General features: G+C 43.0%; 1 protein-coding gene across 5 annotated transcripts in view; it reads left to right on the top strand.

Annotated features, from left to right (window-relative positions):
* The window catches only part of PTPRM (protein tyrosine phosphatase receptor type M), a 782,304-nt gene that overhangs the window by 721,744 nt on the left and 43,427 nt on the right, over positions 1–17,133 (top strand). For all 5 annotated transcript variants that reach the window (XM_039255239.1, XM_039255236.1, XM_039255237.1 and 2 more), the window contains one exon: positions 3,219–3,316. In XM_039255239.1, coding sequence (XP_039111170.1) covers positions 3,219–3,316 — 98 coding nt within the window. The remainder of the gene's footprint in view (positions 1–3,218; positions 3,317–17,133) is intronic.

Genomic DNA, 17,133 nt, shown 5'->3' with positions numbered 1-17,133 from the left:
TCACACCCTCATATGAGACCACCTGATAGGTCGGGAGGAAGTGCCAAAGGCTCCTGGTGCTGCGGACCTGTGGTTCTCTACTAGGAGAGATCTGAAAATACACCCAGACCTAACCTCTCCCCAGGCCAATTAAATCAGTCTTTTGGGTTAGGATCTCAGGGTTTTTTTAAATATCTGTTTAAAGTTTTAGTTTTGAGTTAAAGTTTAAGTTTAAAGTTAAAGTTTTGAGAGAGAGACAGAGTGAGAGGGGAGAGGAACAGAAAGAGAGGGAGACACAGAATCCAAAGCAGGCTCCAGGCTCTGAGCTGTCAGCACGGAGCCCAACATGGGGCTTGAACCCACGAACCGTGAGATCATGACGTGAGTCAAAGTCAGGCGCTTAACCAACTGAGCCACCTGGGTGCCCCAGATCTCAGAATTTTTAAACTTTTTTTTTTTTTTTAAGTTTTTTTATTTTGAGAGAGGGAGAGAGAGCACAGGGGAGGGGCAGAGAGAGAGAGAGAGAGAGAGAATCCCAAGCAGCCTCCTTGCTGTCAGTGCAGAGGGAACATGGGGCTCAAACTCACAAACCATGAGATCATGACCTGAGCTGATACCAGGAGTCAGACGCCCAACTGAATGAGCCACCCGGACACCTTGGATCTCAGGATTTTTAAAAAGCTGCACAATAATCATAACATGCAGCTAGAGTTGAGAACCACTGCCCTCGGGAGGGAACAGTTACTGGAGGCCAGGACGACACTCCGGTTACCTAGGGAAATGGACTGAGTTAAGTTGAAAGGCAAAGCCTTGAGTCTGGGAAGCAGAGGAGTGACTCGCTTAGTGGTTGGGAGAGTAGTTCGGTAACAGCACTCAGAGGCTGGCCTGATCACTGCTCTTATTCCAAAGAATCCCTTGCAAAAGATGCCCCCTTTCAACGAACTGGAAAGGAGCAAAGCCAGTGTTCTTTTCCAGCTTCTATAGATAGTCTCCAAAATATAAGTCGAGGAAGGAAATCATGTAAATAGGATATATTAATATTATTTAATACTTAGATATATTTTAGTATGTTTAATAATAAATAATACAGCTTCTACATATGCATGTAGACTTACTCATTGATTCATTTATTCACTGAGCTCCTGCTATGTCCCAGGTGTTCCATAAGGCACTAAAGAAATGGTAGTAAAACCACAACAGTCATGTTTCCCTCCAGGGGGAACTTAAAATAAATAATCACAAGGGAGTCTAAAGCTCAGAAAGGGGAAGTGAGCTGCACTTGGGAACTCGCCCACAGCCTGGAATATCTCTGGGGTGACTCCTGTTGGGCACGAAAGGGAGAGGTGGCTTTTTTTCTGCAGGCACCCCCCCCCCCATCCACCATGGAATATCTGATTCATTGACTACAGCCATGGTCATCAGAACTATTTCTGCAACTTAAGGAGTAGGTGGCACAGGCCCGAGTATCCAGTGAAGGAAGCAGAAAGTGTTGGGCCACCTCTTGTTTGGGGGTTGAGGGGGGTCATGGTGGGAAGACTATGTGTTTACACAGAGATAAACTCAGGGTATTTTTTGTCTTGTGAGTGAGTGACGAGCTGTTCAGGACACAACGATTGTTCCTTTCCACAGGCTACAAACGTAGTGATGGATAGGATCCAGTGTTGACTTGTCCCCTCTGTAACCTTTTTGGAAGTCATTGAAATCCTCAGCGCGTGCATCAGGAGAATGTCATGTGTATGCCAAGGGACATGGGCTGGAATGGCAGGTGCAGCTTCCTGAGAGGTGGCGGGCCTGGACCTATAAAGGGACAAGACCCAGAGACATCAGGAGGTAGAGTCCGTTTTCACGGGAAGGGTGAGCATGAGGTCAGAGCAGCGAGGAGGAATGACAGAAGCTTGTGTTGTAGACAGAAAGCAAGGAGGTTTTGATGGTGACACGGGAGATGAAAAATTACATGAGAACCAGCTGATAATTGTTCAAGACAAATGGGAGGCGACTCAAGGGGTCCCCCGGGTGTGCCACCATCACTCAGTGTCCAAGCTTTAGCCAAGGAAGGTCCACTTATAAATATCTTTGAACACACCTTGTCTTTGTTTTCATGCTTTGCTATTTATAAAATGCCTGAGTGTGCATTAACTCCATGAATCCTCAACATAACCCTGAGATGTGTTATTGAAATCAGTATGTAGATAAAGATGAAAACACAGAAGCTCACAGTGGCTCACTTGTCCAAAATCACACAGCCAGTTAAAAGGTAGAGGCATATCTCAAATTCAAATATTTGAGCTCCACATCCAGAAATCTGCATTGTCAAGATCCTACGGTACAACTGGGTCCTGGTCCCAGCATGTGCCCGAATATTTGTATGATTCCACACGTATCATGTGACTCTTGTGCCTTTGAAGTTATATTCCTCTCGTTTCCTTGCATTTCTGCTTGTTCCTTAAAGGTTTGTACTGTTACGCTTATACCCTCAAATATGCATGAGCATCAAATAGAGATTAGAGTTTTTACAAATCTGGAGTCGAAAAAATGTTATATTCAACTTTCTGTACCTGCTAGTACAAAACTGGCATTTTGTAATGCCTGCCTCCCCCTTTTTTCCCCCAGTCCATAAGAAAGAGCTTTGGAATCCTCAGATCCCTGGAGCTGAGCAAGGAGACTCTGATCCTGTTCAGTGACAGGAAATACAACCTCTTAAAAGTCTAATTTCCCTCTCACTTTTGGAAGTCAGGTGAAAAAAAAAAAAGAATTTGACAGATAGCACAGAATAAGAAAAATATTGGAAACAAGAAAAGGGCATTTTTCCTATAGAGGCTCATTTCATTCTATATACCATTTTGCTGGGATATCTGCCAATTGTTAGCAGGAAGAATGATGTGATCCATTTTTTAAAATTTCACTCTTGAGTATTATAGAGATAAATAGCTAAATGATGGAGAAATAACTTTCATTCGCAGCAGTCGTTTAAGAGGGGTAAGAAGAGCTCCAGTGTAGACATGTTGGATGACATGGTAAGATACAACCATGAATGAAAACTTCAGTATCTCTCTGGGTGCTGGTTTAGAAGGAGCACCCATCAGCCGTAGCATCAGTACGAGAAAGGAGAGCTCAGTCCATCGATAAGAGCGAGGGGACCACGTGCGAGTGTTAATAGGTTTATTTGCAAGCCCCCGAAATTTTCCACTTGCCGACTCACAAAGAAAAAAAAAAAGAGTCTGTGTTGTGTTTTGCTGCAGGACCGATGCAGGAGACCATCTATGACTTCTGGCGGATGGTGTGGCACGAGAACACCGCAAGCATCATAATGGTGACCAACCTCGTGGAAGTGGGACGGGTGAGTCGGCAATCCACCTCCATGGCCACAGGTTCCTTGCTCAGTCAGGCACGAATAGGCGCGTACTCCAGCAAACGTTAACTAGGACACCTCCTCCTATCGCTTGCTGCACTTGCTTGTAAATTATCGGTAAACATAGATTGAATTGCTTTCATTTGTTGCGATAGCAACAGACAGGCAGAGCTCTCAAGATTTAAAAGCAGTTGTTATCTGGCTATATTGAGCACACAAAAACACCTCTAAGCACGAACACTTGTTGTTGGGTGTCAAAACACAATGGGTGCTGCATTAGACACGACTGCATTCCCGAACTTGGGAAAATTGACTCTAAAAACAGAGAATGCCACCGGATGCAATCCTGAACTTGGCATTCCAACATCTCCTCTTGCTTAGATTTTACTTTCCTGCTCCTCTGTTTCTTAACCTGTGAAATAGAGATCATCTTCCTCCTCCCCTCCCCCGAAGTCTTTTATTACTTTATCTATAGGAACTGGTAATGAGAGCTGTTTTTATTAAACCCGGAAATACTTAAGAAGTTGTAACCTCAGTGGTGGTATGCCACAGAATTATTTCCAAAGTGAAATATAAAAATGAGTAATACGCAGGGTGCAATTGCTTTGTTTTACAGTAAGGTGCTGGCTCTGCTCAACTCAAGAATCCGTTACTTTTTTTTTAAGTAAAACTTTATAATTTATTAGGTACTTTGATTTGCGTGTGTCATTAATTGTCACTTTAACCTTGTGAAGTAAGTTGGTGTAACTTACTAGTTTTTTTTTAATTTATTCAAATTCAAGTTAGTTAATATACAGTGTAGTATAGGTTTCAGTAGACTCCAGTGATTCCTCACTTACATATAACACCCAATGCTCATCCCAGCAAGTGCCCTCCTTAATGCCCCTCACCCATTTAGCCCATCCCCCCATCCATCTCTCCTCCAGCAACCCTCAGTTTGTTCTCTGTACTCAAGAGTGTCTCACGGTTTGCCACCCTCTCTCTTCTTAATTTTCCTTCCCTTACCCTATGTTCATGTTGTGTTTCTCAAATTCCACATGAGTGAAATCATGTTATATTAGTTTTTCTCTGACTGACTTATTTTGCTTAGCGTCATACCCTCTAGTTACATCCACATTGTTGGAAATGGCAGGGTTTCATTCTTTTTGATCCCTGAGTAGTATTCCATTCTATGTATAAGCATCTTCTGTATCCGTTCACCAGTGGCTGGGCATTTAAGCTCTCTCCGTAACTAGGCTATTGTTGCTAGTGCTGCTATAAACATCGTGGTGCATTTACCCCTGCAAATTTATTTTGAGGGAGGGAGGGGTGCAGAAAGAGAAGGAGAGAGAGAATTCCAAGCAGGCTGCACACATCCAGCACAGAACCTGACACAGGGCTCGTTCCCATGGCCCTGGAATCACAACCCAAGGTAAGAGTCAGACGCTTAATCCACTGAGCCACCCAGGTGCCCCCACCCCATTACTTCTTAGAAAAGGTTGACATTGTGAGATTGACCCTCAGCAGCCAAGGTAGCCTGGAGATCAGCCTAGAAATGAAATATTGGGGTAGAAACCATAAAGGGGTTGTTTCCGAAGATTCTTGGTCAGCCTTAAAAAAGAAGGAAATGCTGCCATTTGCAACAACATGGATGAACCTGGAAGACGTCACACGAAGTGAAATAAGCCAGTCACAGAATACAGGATTCGACTCATATGAGTCATCCAAAATAGTCAACTTAATAGAAGCAGAGAAATACCAGAGTGGTTGCCAAGGGCTGGGAGGAGGGGAAAAATGGGGAGTTGATGTTCAATGGGTATGAAGTTTTGGTTACACTAGATGAGTACATTCTAGAGATCTGCTCTGCAAAGTAGTGCTCATACAGTGAACAGTACAGGTTTGTGCACTTAATTTGTTCAGACGGTAGAGCTCACGTTAATTGTTCTAACAACAAAAACAAACAACAAAAAAGAACACAGGAAACTTGGGGAGGCATTGGATATGTCTATATCTTGGATATATCTATTATCTATAGTGATGCTAACAGGTGGATGCATTAAAAAAAAAAAAGAAACTCATCAGGCTGTGCACATGAAACATTGTATATTGGGGGCACCTGGGTGGCTCAGTACGTTGACCATTCCACTCTTGATTTCATGATCAAGCTGAGGTCATGATCCCTGGGTCATGGGATCCAGCCCCACATCCTCAGTCCCCACACTTAGTGTGGAGCCTGCTTGAGATTCTCTCTGTCTCTCTCTCTCTCTCTCTCTCTCTCTCTCCCCCCCCACCCTCTTCCTTGCTCATACTCTCTCTCTAAAAAATGAATAAATTTTTAAAAATAAAGCTTATTTTTAAAAAAGAAAAATTACATATGGTAATCGTATATCAGTTATGCTTCAATAAAGCTGTTTCCCAAATAAAAGAATTTTTGGAAGGTATCAGGAGGTGCAAGTCAAGAAGAGAGACATTAAGAAGTGGAAGTTACTTTCAATTCTAGCAAAAATAGCAAACTAAGTAACCTGAAAACCCTCCTCCTACAAACATCTAGAAATTCTAGATAAAATATAAATACGTATTTTAATAAGTTTGTGTATTATATGTAAATCATATGTAAATGTAAATATATATGTTAAAAAATATTTTACTTAGCTCTCGAGAAAGGAAAGTACTAGAAGCCAGAAGAGTGAGGGTTGGAGACCAGATGGAGAGTGGACGCTCCTGCTTTTCTTCGGAGGCTGCACAGGTGGTGTGCATCAGTCTTGGAGGGAGTGTGGGGTCCTCAGTCTTCATGATCTCAGATCTTGGGTTTTACACCCACCAAGAACAGGAGATAATGTGTTAGGTCTGTGCAGTACAAAGAATTTGAACTTGAGATTGCCACCTGACATCTAAGCCCGCAAAAAGTAGGCACTCAGAGAAGGGACGGTGGAGGGGGACACAGAGGGAGGTAGAAGAGGGAAGCCAGCTGGGCACCAGAACAGGGAAGTAAGAGGCAAGTCAGTCTTCACTGAGAATCTAAATGAGAAAGCACTTCCACCAACATATGGGTCAAAGCAAAATGCTCTGATAGGAATCAGAACTTACTGAGAACTATGAATCGTGGTATCATAGAGTAAACTTGTAGGAGCAGATAAAATGGTACCTAAGAGGGTATGTACATTTTAAAATGTCATTAAAAAAGAAGAGAGACCAAGCATCTAAATCTAAAAGATATGTGAAGAACAGAGCACAACTAAAGAAAAAAGGAAATAATAATAGAAGAGCAGAAAATTATTAAATTCAAAGCAAAAAAACAATCAGGAAAATCAACAGAATCAAAAAGGTTTTGCTTCATAAAAATAGACAGGATTCATAAAATAAACCAACTTCTGGCAATCTGAAGTACAAAAAAGAAAGCCAAAACTCTCAATATTTGGAATAAAGATTCTTTTATCATAATAGATAATATGAATAAACAATACACTTGAAAAATTAGGTAAGTTAGGTAATTCTCAACAAATATGAGTTTCCGAAACTGAATCAAAAAGAAACAAAAATTATGGGGCACCTGGGTGGCTCAATCAGCTAAGCATCCAACTTTGGTCATGATCTCACAGCTTGTGAGTTTGAGCCCCATGTTGGGCTCTAAGCTGACAGCTCAGAGCCTGTTTACGATTCTGTGTCTCCCTCTCTCTCTGCCTCTCCCCCATTCATGCTCTGTCTCTCTGTATCTCTCAAAAATAAGTGAACATTAAAAATTTTTTTTAATTCTGAGTAGACATTAATTAAAAAGTAAATGATGGTTAAAAATTGACCCAGGGAAAAGCACCAGTCCCAAAAGTATTAACATCTGTGTTCTGCTAAATATTCAAGGAATGGATAACTCAAATCTTTTGAAAATTATTTGAAGGGAAGAGAAAAGGTAAGGCTGCTCCCCCACCTTATTTTAAGAGACTTGTATAACCTTGATATCAAAACCAGACAACAACGTAGGAAAATAGAAAATTATAGGCACCACAGATTGGGAACAGAGAAATAACCAACAGAGCAAAATAGCCCAGATGTTGACTGTAGTCATATGTAGGAAAATATGTAAATAGTGGCAAAAGCACCAACTTTTCAATCCATTGAGTTGGGTCAATGGATTTTTTTGTGTGGACAAAAGAGAAAAAAATCATAAAACACCCCAAAATGGATGCCAAATAAAGACCAAAATATAGCTTTTAATTAAGCTTTAAACCTTGTAGAAGAAAATACGAAGAAAAATACTTACAATCTTTTTTTAAAAGAATACTTCAACAATACCAGAAGCCCAACGTGTTAAAAAAAGAATGAGGAAATTTGACCATTTAAAACTTTCTCTATGCTAAAGGATATAAAGTGACAAGACAATGGGTAGATACTCCGAGATCATCATGTAAAGTATAAAAACTTACAAAGCAGTAGGTTATGTATTGAAAGTCCAAAAACTGTTTATTGGTCTTTCAGTTCCCTCTGCTGGGAGACACTAGGGGAGCTGGCTTAGAGGCTGGGTGGCCACCCAACGTGTCTGCCACCCATCTTTCACCCGGACAGTGGGGATATCACACACCTGCTTCCTAGGGTTCTTATAAAGATTAAGTGAGTTTCAACATCCCAGGTGGTTAGAGAAGTTCCCACCCCATTCTAAGGACTTCATGAATATACATATTAGTGTCACCCTTATCTAAGTTCCACCAACAAACCTAAGATCTACAGTGATGTCTATATTTACCTTTTTTCTCCCATCCTTTTGCTGTGAAAGCAGCAATAACTACTGGGGAAAAAAAGCTCAACGCCACCAGAATTTTTGGTCTCTGCCATCTCACACTCAGTAACTGCCCAATGAAATGAATGAGGGAGGTTTCTTCTAACACAGCCCAAAGAGCAATTAGCCTATGCTAGGTTAACGTGAAATAGCTAAGCTAAAGATTTTCTGTTTCCATGTGCTTGGGTTTCTTTCCCTGAAATGTATGCTGGATTCAGAATCCTTCATTGCACAAATATTTGCTGACTGCCTGTGCCTGATAAGGAGAGAGAGAGATCTGCAGACGGCTGTCACAGTGCCTTATTTTCCCCATGACCATACTCCTTGAAAGTCATTCACCACCTCAGATTTTACATATTTGCATCAGAGCCCACTGAAAATAATCCCAAGGTAAATTATTCTGAAAAGTCATTGATTTTAAAATAACAAGTACTACTGGATTTAAGAAAATAAATAACTAAAGGCATACATGTTCTTTTCTCGCTTAATTGAAATTCCCAAGGCTACTCTCTCTGACTGAAGAAGTGAGCTGTTTTCATAATCTTTAACCCTTTTACTGTAGGAAAGATGAGGACAGCATAGTTCTTTGGCTAAAAGGTCAAAAGAAGACCGTGCTATGGAATTACTACAGTGGAAAAAAAAAAACAAACAGCTCATACACTAAAGCCCACTGTCTGGTGTATGTGGCCCATGTGACAGGGAGCTACTTTTGATTTTGAGTTACTTGGCTTTGGAAAAATAAAAAATAACAGCCATGAGGTGGTGTTCTGTTCCTTCCATCAGGCACTTGGACCCATCCCATTCAGGGCAGTCACTTTGGTTTCCTTGATGGAAACTATTCCTTCTGACAAGTAACCATGGAAATTCCAGCTCTAAGTATGCAGCTAAAGGGGAGAGAGTGACTGGGTTTCAGGTTTACCCATAAATGGAAGCCCACAGGCACAAAGAAACGCCATCATTTTACATCTGGTAAATTTATTTTAAAAAAAAATCCTTCTACATACTTACCAGGTTTGTGCGGCCGTGGTTAGCTCTAAACAATCCTCACCTCGTTACCATCAGCCCCAAGGATCAGTCCGTCTTCAATTAGTAATGAATTTAATGTCATCTGTCCTTGAAATGTCAGGCGTGATTTGGAGGGTTTGACAAGAGGTCACATTCCCAATGGGAAAAGGCACTACCCTTATTCCAAGTCACTTCCCGTTGTTAATCCTGCGCATTTGTTTAGAGATTACCTCCCCATTTTCCATGCCTAAAGACAGCAACAACAAACCACCGAAGAAATCAAAATGACATGGTTTTTAAGGGCCACTATTACCTACTTAACATGTTTACTGCACATGGTGTGTCCTTCATGAATTAGGCATGAGCTAGACGGATGCCTGTTTGTTTACACAGACTTGCTGCTGATTCATTAAGTCAGAGCTGGGAACCCGCTTTCCCCTGATTTTTGCCCTGAAGCACTCTGCATTAGGCGGCCGTAATTGCCAGTGCTGGAGCCGCTGGGAAGCCCTCCCTGTCGCCGCACCTGGTGCAGAAGACACAGACATTGCACTTCTCTCCAGCGGGGTCCCCGGTACATCTGCCAGGACCTGTCATTATCTAAGACTTCCTTGTCACCACCATGCATCCCCTTTCAGCCCATGTGTTCTGGGAAGGGACCCTTGTCAGTTTGCCTGGCACCTGCTGACGGCTGCACACCTGGCATGTAAATTGCTCTGGAATGTGTTGTGATTGTTTTCCCTCTTTAATGAACCCACCTGAGGGACATTTAGCTTTTTATCCAGTCGCCTGTTTCCCAGGCATTCCCATTTACACCGTTTGTGTGGAGATTCAGAAACTCTGTTGTGCTGTTGTACGAATCCATCTGCCAAAAGTCTTATAACCAAATCTGCGGGACTCCCAAAGGAGATTTTCGCACTGGTAATTTAAGCTAATGATTTCTAAACATATTTAGTCAGTTTTATGAAGACCTCATTAGAATGTGACTGTTTATTAAAAATCCAAATGAGGTCTCATAGTCATGTAGGAGAATTATTGAGTTGCTCTGAATAGTTCTGATAACAGGTGATAAAGTGTTTCGGAACTAAGGGAAGTCAAGGCCAGAGGTATTAGCCTTTGTCAATATAGAGGGTGCACAGAACCACCTAAATGGATGCTTTAAAGATTATTGTCAACCCGAAGAGGCTGACCTATGATTTCTTCTGTAACATTTGTCATTAAAAGACTAACAAAAGAAACAAGTTTAAGATGAGCACAACATGTCAGAATTAACTTTCTAACTCACATGCAAGGAAGGTATATTAAGATTCCAAGTGCCCCTGGTCATGTAGAACAAAGAACATCTGCCCTTCTCTGAAAGTAACGAGATATAGGATCAATGGAAGAAGCAAGAGAGAGGCAAGGTTGCCCCTTTATAAAATGTGGAAATATTTCTTAATAGTAAGAATAACGTAGGTACTGCCTAACAGCACAAAATACCAATAATATTTGTACAAAATCTCTGGAGTTCTTCCAAGACATCAAACTCATACCTGAAAGGGAAGAGACAAATTCTTTTTATAGGAATTACTAAAATTTTTCTGTCTTGAACTCTCATTATTGCTTTTTATAGATCTTTTTAATGAACTGGATATTTAAGATGGATATTTTGTGGCCTGGGTAATTATAGTACTAGCCCTTGATTCATCTATACTCATTCAACAAACATTCCTTTCCATTTCGATTTATCATCAACCATTTCATAGGTCATACTAATGTAGCTGATTCGAGCATTACCTCCCTCTGTAACTTTAACACAAAACTAGGGGAAAAAGAGGAAATCCGCATTACAGCCTGTGTCGACTCCCACTCAGGCACTAGTCACACTTCACATCACCTGCCCAAAGCATATCACCCAGCAAGGAAGGCACTAACTGGGGCTGAGCTATCAGCAGCAGGAAAGGGACCCTCTACAGATCCCTCCATGCCAGCCACCTCCTCCAGGAAGGATGATTCCCTAGCTGCCCCAGTGAACCTTTGAGGTTTTCTCTGCCCAAAGATTTTCTCAGTTCCCCTCTTTAAAAGTAAGAAAACTAACGAAAGAGCCCAATTCGTCTTGTTCACAAATTAAACCCAACAGTTGGCTTTCTACTCCCTTTTCATCCCAACGTCTCCAACATTTAATGATATATTTACCATATCTGTGGCATTAAGAAATACGGAGAAGTTTATGATGCACTTGCCCTCAAGGGAACATAAAAGTGGCAACAGAGAACCACCCATTTTGGCAATGAGCTATAACACGTGTGAGTCACAGGGATGATGGCACCAGTGCAGGGCTAATTCTGCCTGAGGGGACATAGGAGACATCACAGAGAACACAGTGAGGAGTTGGAGCTGTCTGGGAAACAGGGCAGAGCAACCACTGTAGGAAAAACGCAGAGGAAGGAAGTCAATGGCAAGGTGGGGTAGAGCAAGTAGTCTGATGCAGCTGTGAGAGCGGATGGGGAAGTAGGACTATAGGAGTCTGGAAGGCTGGTCGGCGGCCTTCCGAGGAGGAGGCAAAGGTAGACGCAAGCAGTAGGTGGTGTATTTGTTGTAATGGAAGGCACTGAGCTGGTGAATCATTTGTTCTAATTAGTGTTGTTGAGAGTTCTAGAGGCCACTGCAGAAAGGGTTAGAAAGGTGACTGAAGGCATGGAGACAAGTCAGGTTGGAGCAAGATTCTCGGTGAGAGGTTATGTGGACCTGAGTTGTGGCCATGGCATTGGGAAGTTATGAGACACACACAATTTGGGTGTAATTTGGAGATAATAAGGGGAAAGAACTGAATTATGAACAAGGTTTCTACCATTGTGACTTGGATTGATATAAAGAATATTAACCAAGAATAAGTATCCTTTCTCTCTACCTCACCCCCCAAAAAAGAAAACCAGGTTTAAGAAAGCAGCATGATTCATATTGGACATGCTGGCTTTGAGATGCTGAATGAACAATCTGGGGCTTTCCAGAAAGCTCTGAAGGGATACATGCGCTCAAGACATAGAGACTAACTATTAAATATGTGATTCTCCCTTCATTTACTGAGTATCTACCGTGTGCTAGCATTTGGACTAGACTAAGGATAACAAGATAGAAAGATATGACATGATCTAAGAGCTAGAAAGACAGACAAACAAAAAGTTATAATGCAAAGTGATAACCACTCTAACAGAAGCATGGCATTCATGGGGGAAAAAAACAGAGAGAAGAAATAAAGACAGAGTGCCAGTGAATATCTACATCTAGGGGCAGATGGGGAAAGAGGAGCTCAGAATGGAGACTCAAAATGATGTATAAAAGAAATAAGGCAAGAACTTAGAGACTCCAGAATCCATGACTAAGAGACAATACAGTTTCAACAAGAAGGGGAAGGTAAGCAGTGGTGACAAAAACTGCACAGAGGCCAGGTACCTCTAGGGAAAGAGAGGTAATATTGTGTGCCTATTCTGTGCCAAGCATTCTGCTAAATGACTGAACAAGCCTTATTTCTTTGAATTATCATGGCCACCCTATAAACACAGAAAGATTTCTATTTTCAAAGTTAGCAAACTAAGGCTCATTGAGGTTAACTAAGGGCACAGAGCTGGAATGTCTAGAACATTTCATTCCAAAGCCCATGCTCTCTCCACAATTCCACAGGCCCCCACCCCCATCTTTAGTATATACCAGGTTTCAGCAGTGCAATAACCATAAACCCTGTGGCAGTGGAGCAGTGGCTGTGTGTGTGGTAAGGACAGTAGAATAGCTTGTCCTTAGAGACATAAATCAAAGAAAACAGATGGAACAGCACCTGGAAGTGAGAGATCAGGATGTGGTTATAGTGTGGAGAGCACCCACAGTGGGGGGGGGGGATGTGTGGGTAGTGGTGGTGGTGATAGGGTGGACATGAGCATAGTTGGGAGTCTGAAAAGAAGATGTAATTGGAACAAAGATGGGAGGTACAGGGAAAGAAAGGGGCAAGGGGACAGGACAATCAGACAAGTTAGGAGGGGATTCCTACACCTGTGAGTGTATATAGTCACAAGAGGCCGGAGCTACAAAGGTAAATTAAGCATGTCCACAGGAATGGGCAGGCCAACAAGGGGACTCAATTCTGTGACAGGTTTCAGAACGCTCTAGTAGCTCATACAAGAGTCCCCTTCCATCAGACTGGAAGGTGAGGTTGGAAGGGTTGGTTAATAACTGCTTACCGGAGGAAGTGGTGCATGGAGCTGAATGTGGAGCTGAGCAACTAGGGTTCGGTTAGCAAAGAAGGGAGGGAAGGGTGCTCTAGGCAGAGACCCAGGTTCCCTTAGTTTCCCCAGGGGAAACTGCAGAGATGTGTTCAAAATGAACATGGCAAGAATGGACGCTTTCTCAGAGAGCTGGATGTGCACTTGAGGAGTGGGGAGCAGAGAGTCCCTGAAGGACTGAGTGACAGAATGACTTGGAAAAAGGGGCATAGTGGAGATTCTGCAAAAGGAGAGTATGGACGGCCGAAAAACATAACCATTGGATTTAACAAGGAAAAGTCTTTGGTTACCTTCTGCCTGAGTAGCTTCAGAGCGAAGACCTATCAGAGCCCTTGGATTAAATGCAACAGAAGTCAGCTCAGGCTCATTTAAGCCAAAGGGAAATTTACTGGAAGAATAGGAGCTCAGCATGTTGCTGTGAAGAATAAGGCTTGCAAACAGACAGGAAAGATGGCACCAATTCCAGAGGGCCAGTGAGTGGAGGGGCCTCCCAGCCAGTCTGGTCAAGGTGCCAGTATGGAGAGGACATGTGCCAACAATTTCCAGTCCTTTTTCACTGTGCTCAGGATTCACATAACAGAGACAGAGTTATGACTCTGACTCCTCCAGGTTCATTCATATGCTCATCCCTCGCTGTCCAGGGTCCCTAAACGACAAGCCACCCCATAGGGAAAAAGAAGTTCCCCAGAAGGAAGTCAAGAATACATTAGGATGAGTGTGCAAATGGAGGTTGAGTGACCTAACAACCCGTAGGCACAACAGATGGGGAAGACTGAAGGCGGTCTGCCGAGTCAAGGCCACAGTAGAAAATGAGAACACACAGAGTTGAAGCTTGTCAGAAGCTCAGCCAAGAAGGGGAGAGAGAGAAATGCGGCAGCAGAGGACCATTGAACAATCAAAGGCTATTTTATGGGGCACCTGGGTGGTTCAATCGGTTAAGCATCCGACTTTGGCTCAGGTCATGATCTCACGGTTCGTGGTTTCGAGCCCCGCATCAGGCTCTGTGCTGACAGCTAGCTCAGAGCCTGGAGCCTGCTTCAGATTCTGTGTCTCCCTCTCTCTCTGACCCTCCCCTGCTCATGCTGTCTCTCTCTCTCTCTCAGAAATAAATAAAACATTTTAAAAATATAAAGGTGGAAGACCTCTGAAAATGTTATGAGTTGAGGAAAGAGTCAGGAGAGGGAGAGAAATGGAACATCAGCACGTGGACAGCCAAGGGAGTTTTCTCCCCAAGGGGGCAGGAAGGAGTGTGCCGGTCTTCAGTTCAGCCTTAAGAGAGAGGACATCTTTTCCTCTGAGCCAGGAGAACAGAGACAGATGAGGATGCATTTAAATAAATGGAACCAAAACATAGACAGCAAACTTGAAGTAGCACCCTCTCCTGATGGCGTCCGTTTTCCCCGGTGACGATAGGAGCAAGGCCCTGGGCTGAGAGATTTGAGGAAATTGTGGAAATAGCTATTTTAGGGAGGCCCAAGGACGCAGGGGAAGGGGGTCAGCCTGGGGGGTAGGAGCTGGCATGCTTCTGTCTTAGGAAGAAGGTAAGAATAGGGGAGGGTATCAGCAAGATGCAGTCAGTGGCGGCAGGAATCTGGGACAGCCAGTAGCCAGAGTCCTCGCAGAATGGACAGAGGGGGACACTAGGGCCTTGTGGGCATTTCTCAGGGACTAAACCAGCCAAGTCTCACCGCCCAATACTAGTTTACGCATCCTCGAAATGAACGGAAATAGGCCCAATGACCTCTAAAATTCCGTGTTTATATGAAGAACGTTTGTATGTTTCTTGTTTATGTTCTGGCTCAGAGATCCATTTGAGTAACAGATGCATCTGCAGCTCAGATCTGTTTTAATGCCTGTGGCCTCGGGACCTCCCTCTCCTCCCTGTGTCCACTCTGAACACCAGCGTGGGGGAGGAAAGTATGGAGTCTGGATTTTCAGAAGGGAATGCTTCAGTAAAAGGACAGGAGTGTCGCTTCCTCAGGAGAGAGCTGTCCACTCCTATTTCTTCCGCACTAGCACACATGAATTTGTAGGCCTAGAGTAGAATATTGTGGTGGGTGATTAAGTACCAACGGGATGAATTCTGTCGGTGTTCTATCTGTATTTAATTTATGCAGACCATAAAGATGCTCAGTTTATAATTTATAAACTTTCTTTTCAAAATGATCTAATCTGGCTACAGTAAATTATGATTTTGAGAGAAGATACTCTTTTCGAAAGTTCGCAAAATCGCCTATAACCCTCCCCTGGTTTATCAACTGGCACGATCAGGCAGTCTTACCTTCCATGCACATTTCTGATAACCAGCACCACATCTGTCTCCTTGCGTGCAACAGGAAAGAGGTTTGGGGAGAATGTGGCTCCTTTGGAGAACTCTTGCAGTCATTTAATAAAGATATCGATGCACACCCCCCCATCATGTTCTGTGTAGCTGCAAGTGTGACTTTTGCATCTGGAAGACTGTCTCCTTGTGCACAGAAATAGTTATCTATCTCTCCCCAAATCGGTTAGAGAACCATCATTGTTACTTAAGGCCCGTCAATCCGGTTTGGAGAGCCAATCTACTTAATTGAAAGGTAAACTGTGGTATAAAGGACATGCAAAAATGGATACCATTGTAAAACAAATTCATTTCACTAGGAGACGCTTCATTGACTACTAAATTGAGTGACAATTTTGAAAAATGTGAGACTAAAGGAAACAAATACTCTCAGAATAAGGCAAGGAGAAAACCACATAACTTTATTCCTCAGTCTTACTGAAGGCTTATTATCTGTCTTATTTTTTTTAATTTTTTGAATATTTATTTTTGAGGAGATAGACGGAATATGAGTGGGGAAGAAACACAGAAGAAGGGAGACACAGAATCTGAAGCAGGCTTCAGGCTCTGAGCTGTCAGCACAGAGCCCAATGCAGGGCTCGAACTCAGGAACCGAGATCATGACCTGAGCTGAAGTCAGATGCTCAACCAACTGAGCCACCCAGGCCCCATGTTTTTTTTTGTTGTTGTTGTTGTTTTTAATTTATTTCTAGGAGAGAGAGAGAGAGACAGCATGAGCAGGGGAGGGTCAGAGAGAGAGGGAGTCACAGACTGAAACAGGCTCCAGGCTCTGAGCTGGCAGTCAGCACAGAGCCCGACGCGGGGCTCGGACCCACGAACCGCGAGATCATGACCTAAGTGAAAGTCGGACGCTTAACCGACTAAGCCACCCAGGCGCCCCACCAGGCCCCATGTTTTAAATTAAATTCTAAATACTGCATTTTAAGGATTAAAGTAATGAGGTTTCCTATGTAAAACTTGACACCTCTAATGCTAACCCCAATTTCTGGAAAATTTCTAATAGTGTGCCTATAAATAAATATGCACGTTTGTGTGAGCGAGTGTGTGTGTGTGTGGGGGTGATACCTGCATTTTTTTAAAGGCTGGCTATTGCCCTCCTCCACATTTGCTCACTTGGGGAACTGGACTAGACCGCTTTCAGAACTGCCACAATCTGTGAACCCGATCAAAGTTTCTCCCCAAAATCTTCATCTCTCTCTCTCTCTCTCTCTTTCCTTCTCTCTCTCTCTCTCCCCCTCTCTTGCTCACATATCCTTACCTCAGTTTCAGAAATACTCTCTGCCTTGTTGGGAATGACCAGCTGCCATTCATTCTAAGTGCAGACCATCATGTCTTTCTCCTGGATTGTGTAGGAGATGTCGCAATGACTTAATCAATTTCCTGTGGGGAAAACAGGATCAGGCTTCAGTCTTTTTCACATGCCTCCTGTTTCTCTGATGTTGTGCATGTTAGGAACCTTAAT

This window comes from Hyaena hyaena, unplaced genomic scaffold, assembly GCF_003009895.1.
Source record: "Hyaena hyaena isolate Hyena2069 unplaced genomic scaffold, ASM300989v1 scaffold_515, whole genome shotgun sequence".
In the NCBI taxonomy this organism is placed as follows: domain Eukaryota; kingdom Metazoa; phylum Chordata; class Mammalia; order Carnivora; family Hyaenidae; genus Hyaena; species Hyaena hyaena.
The sequence above is the reverse complement of the archived record's forward strand: the minus strand, read 5'-3'. Positions and strand labels throughout refer to the sequence as shown.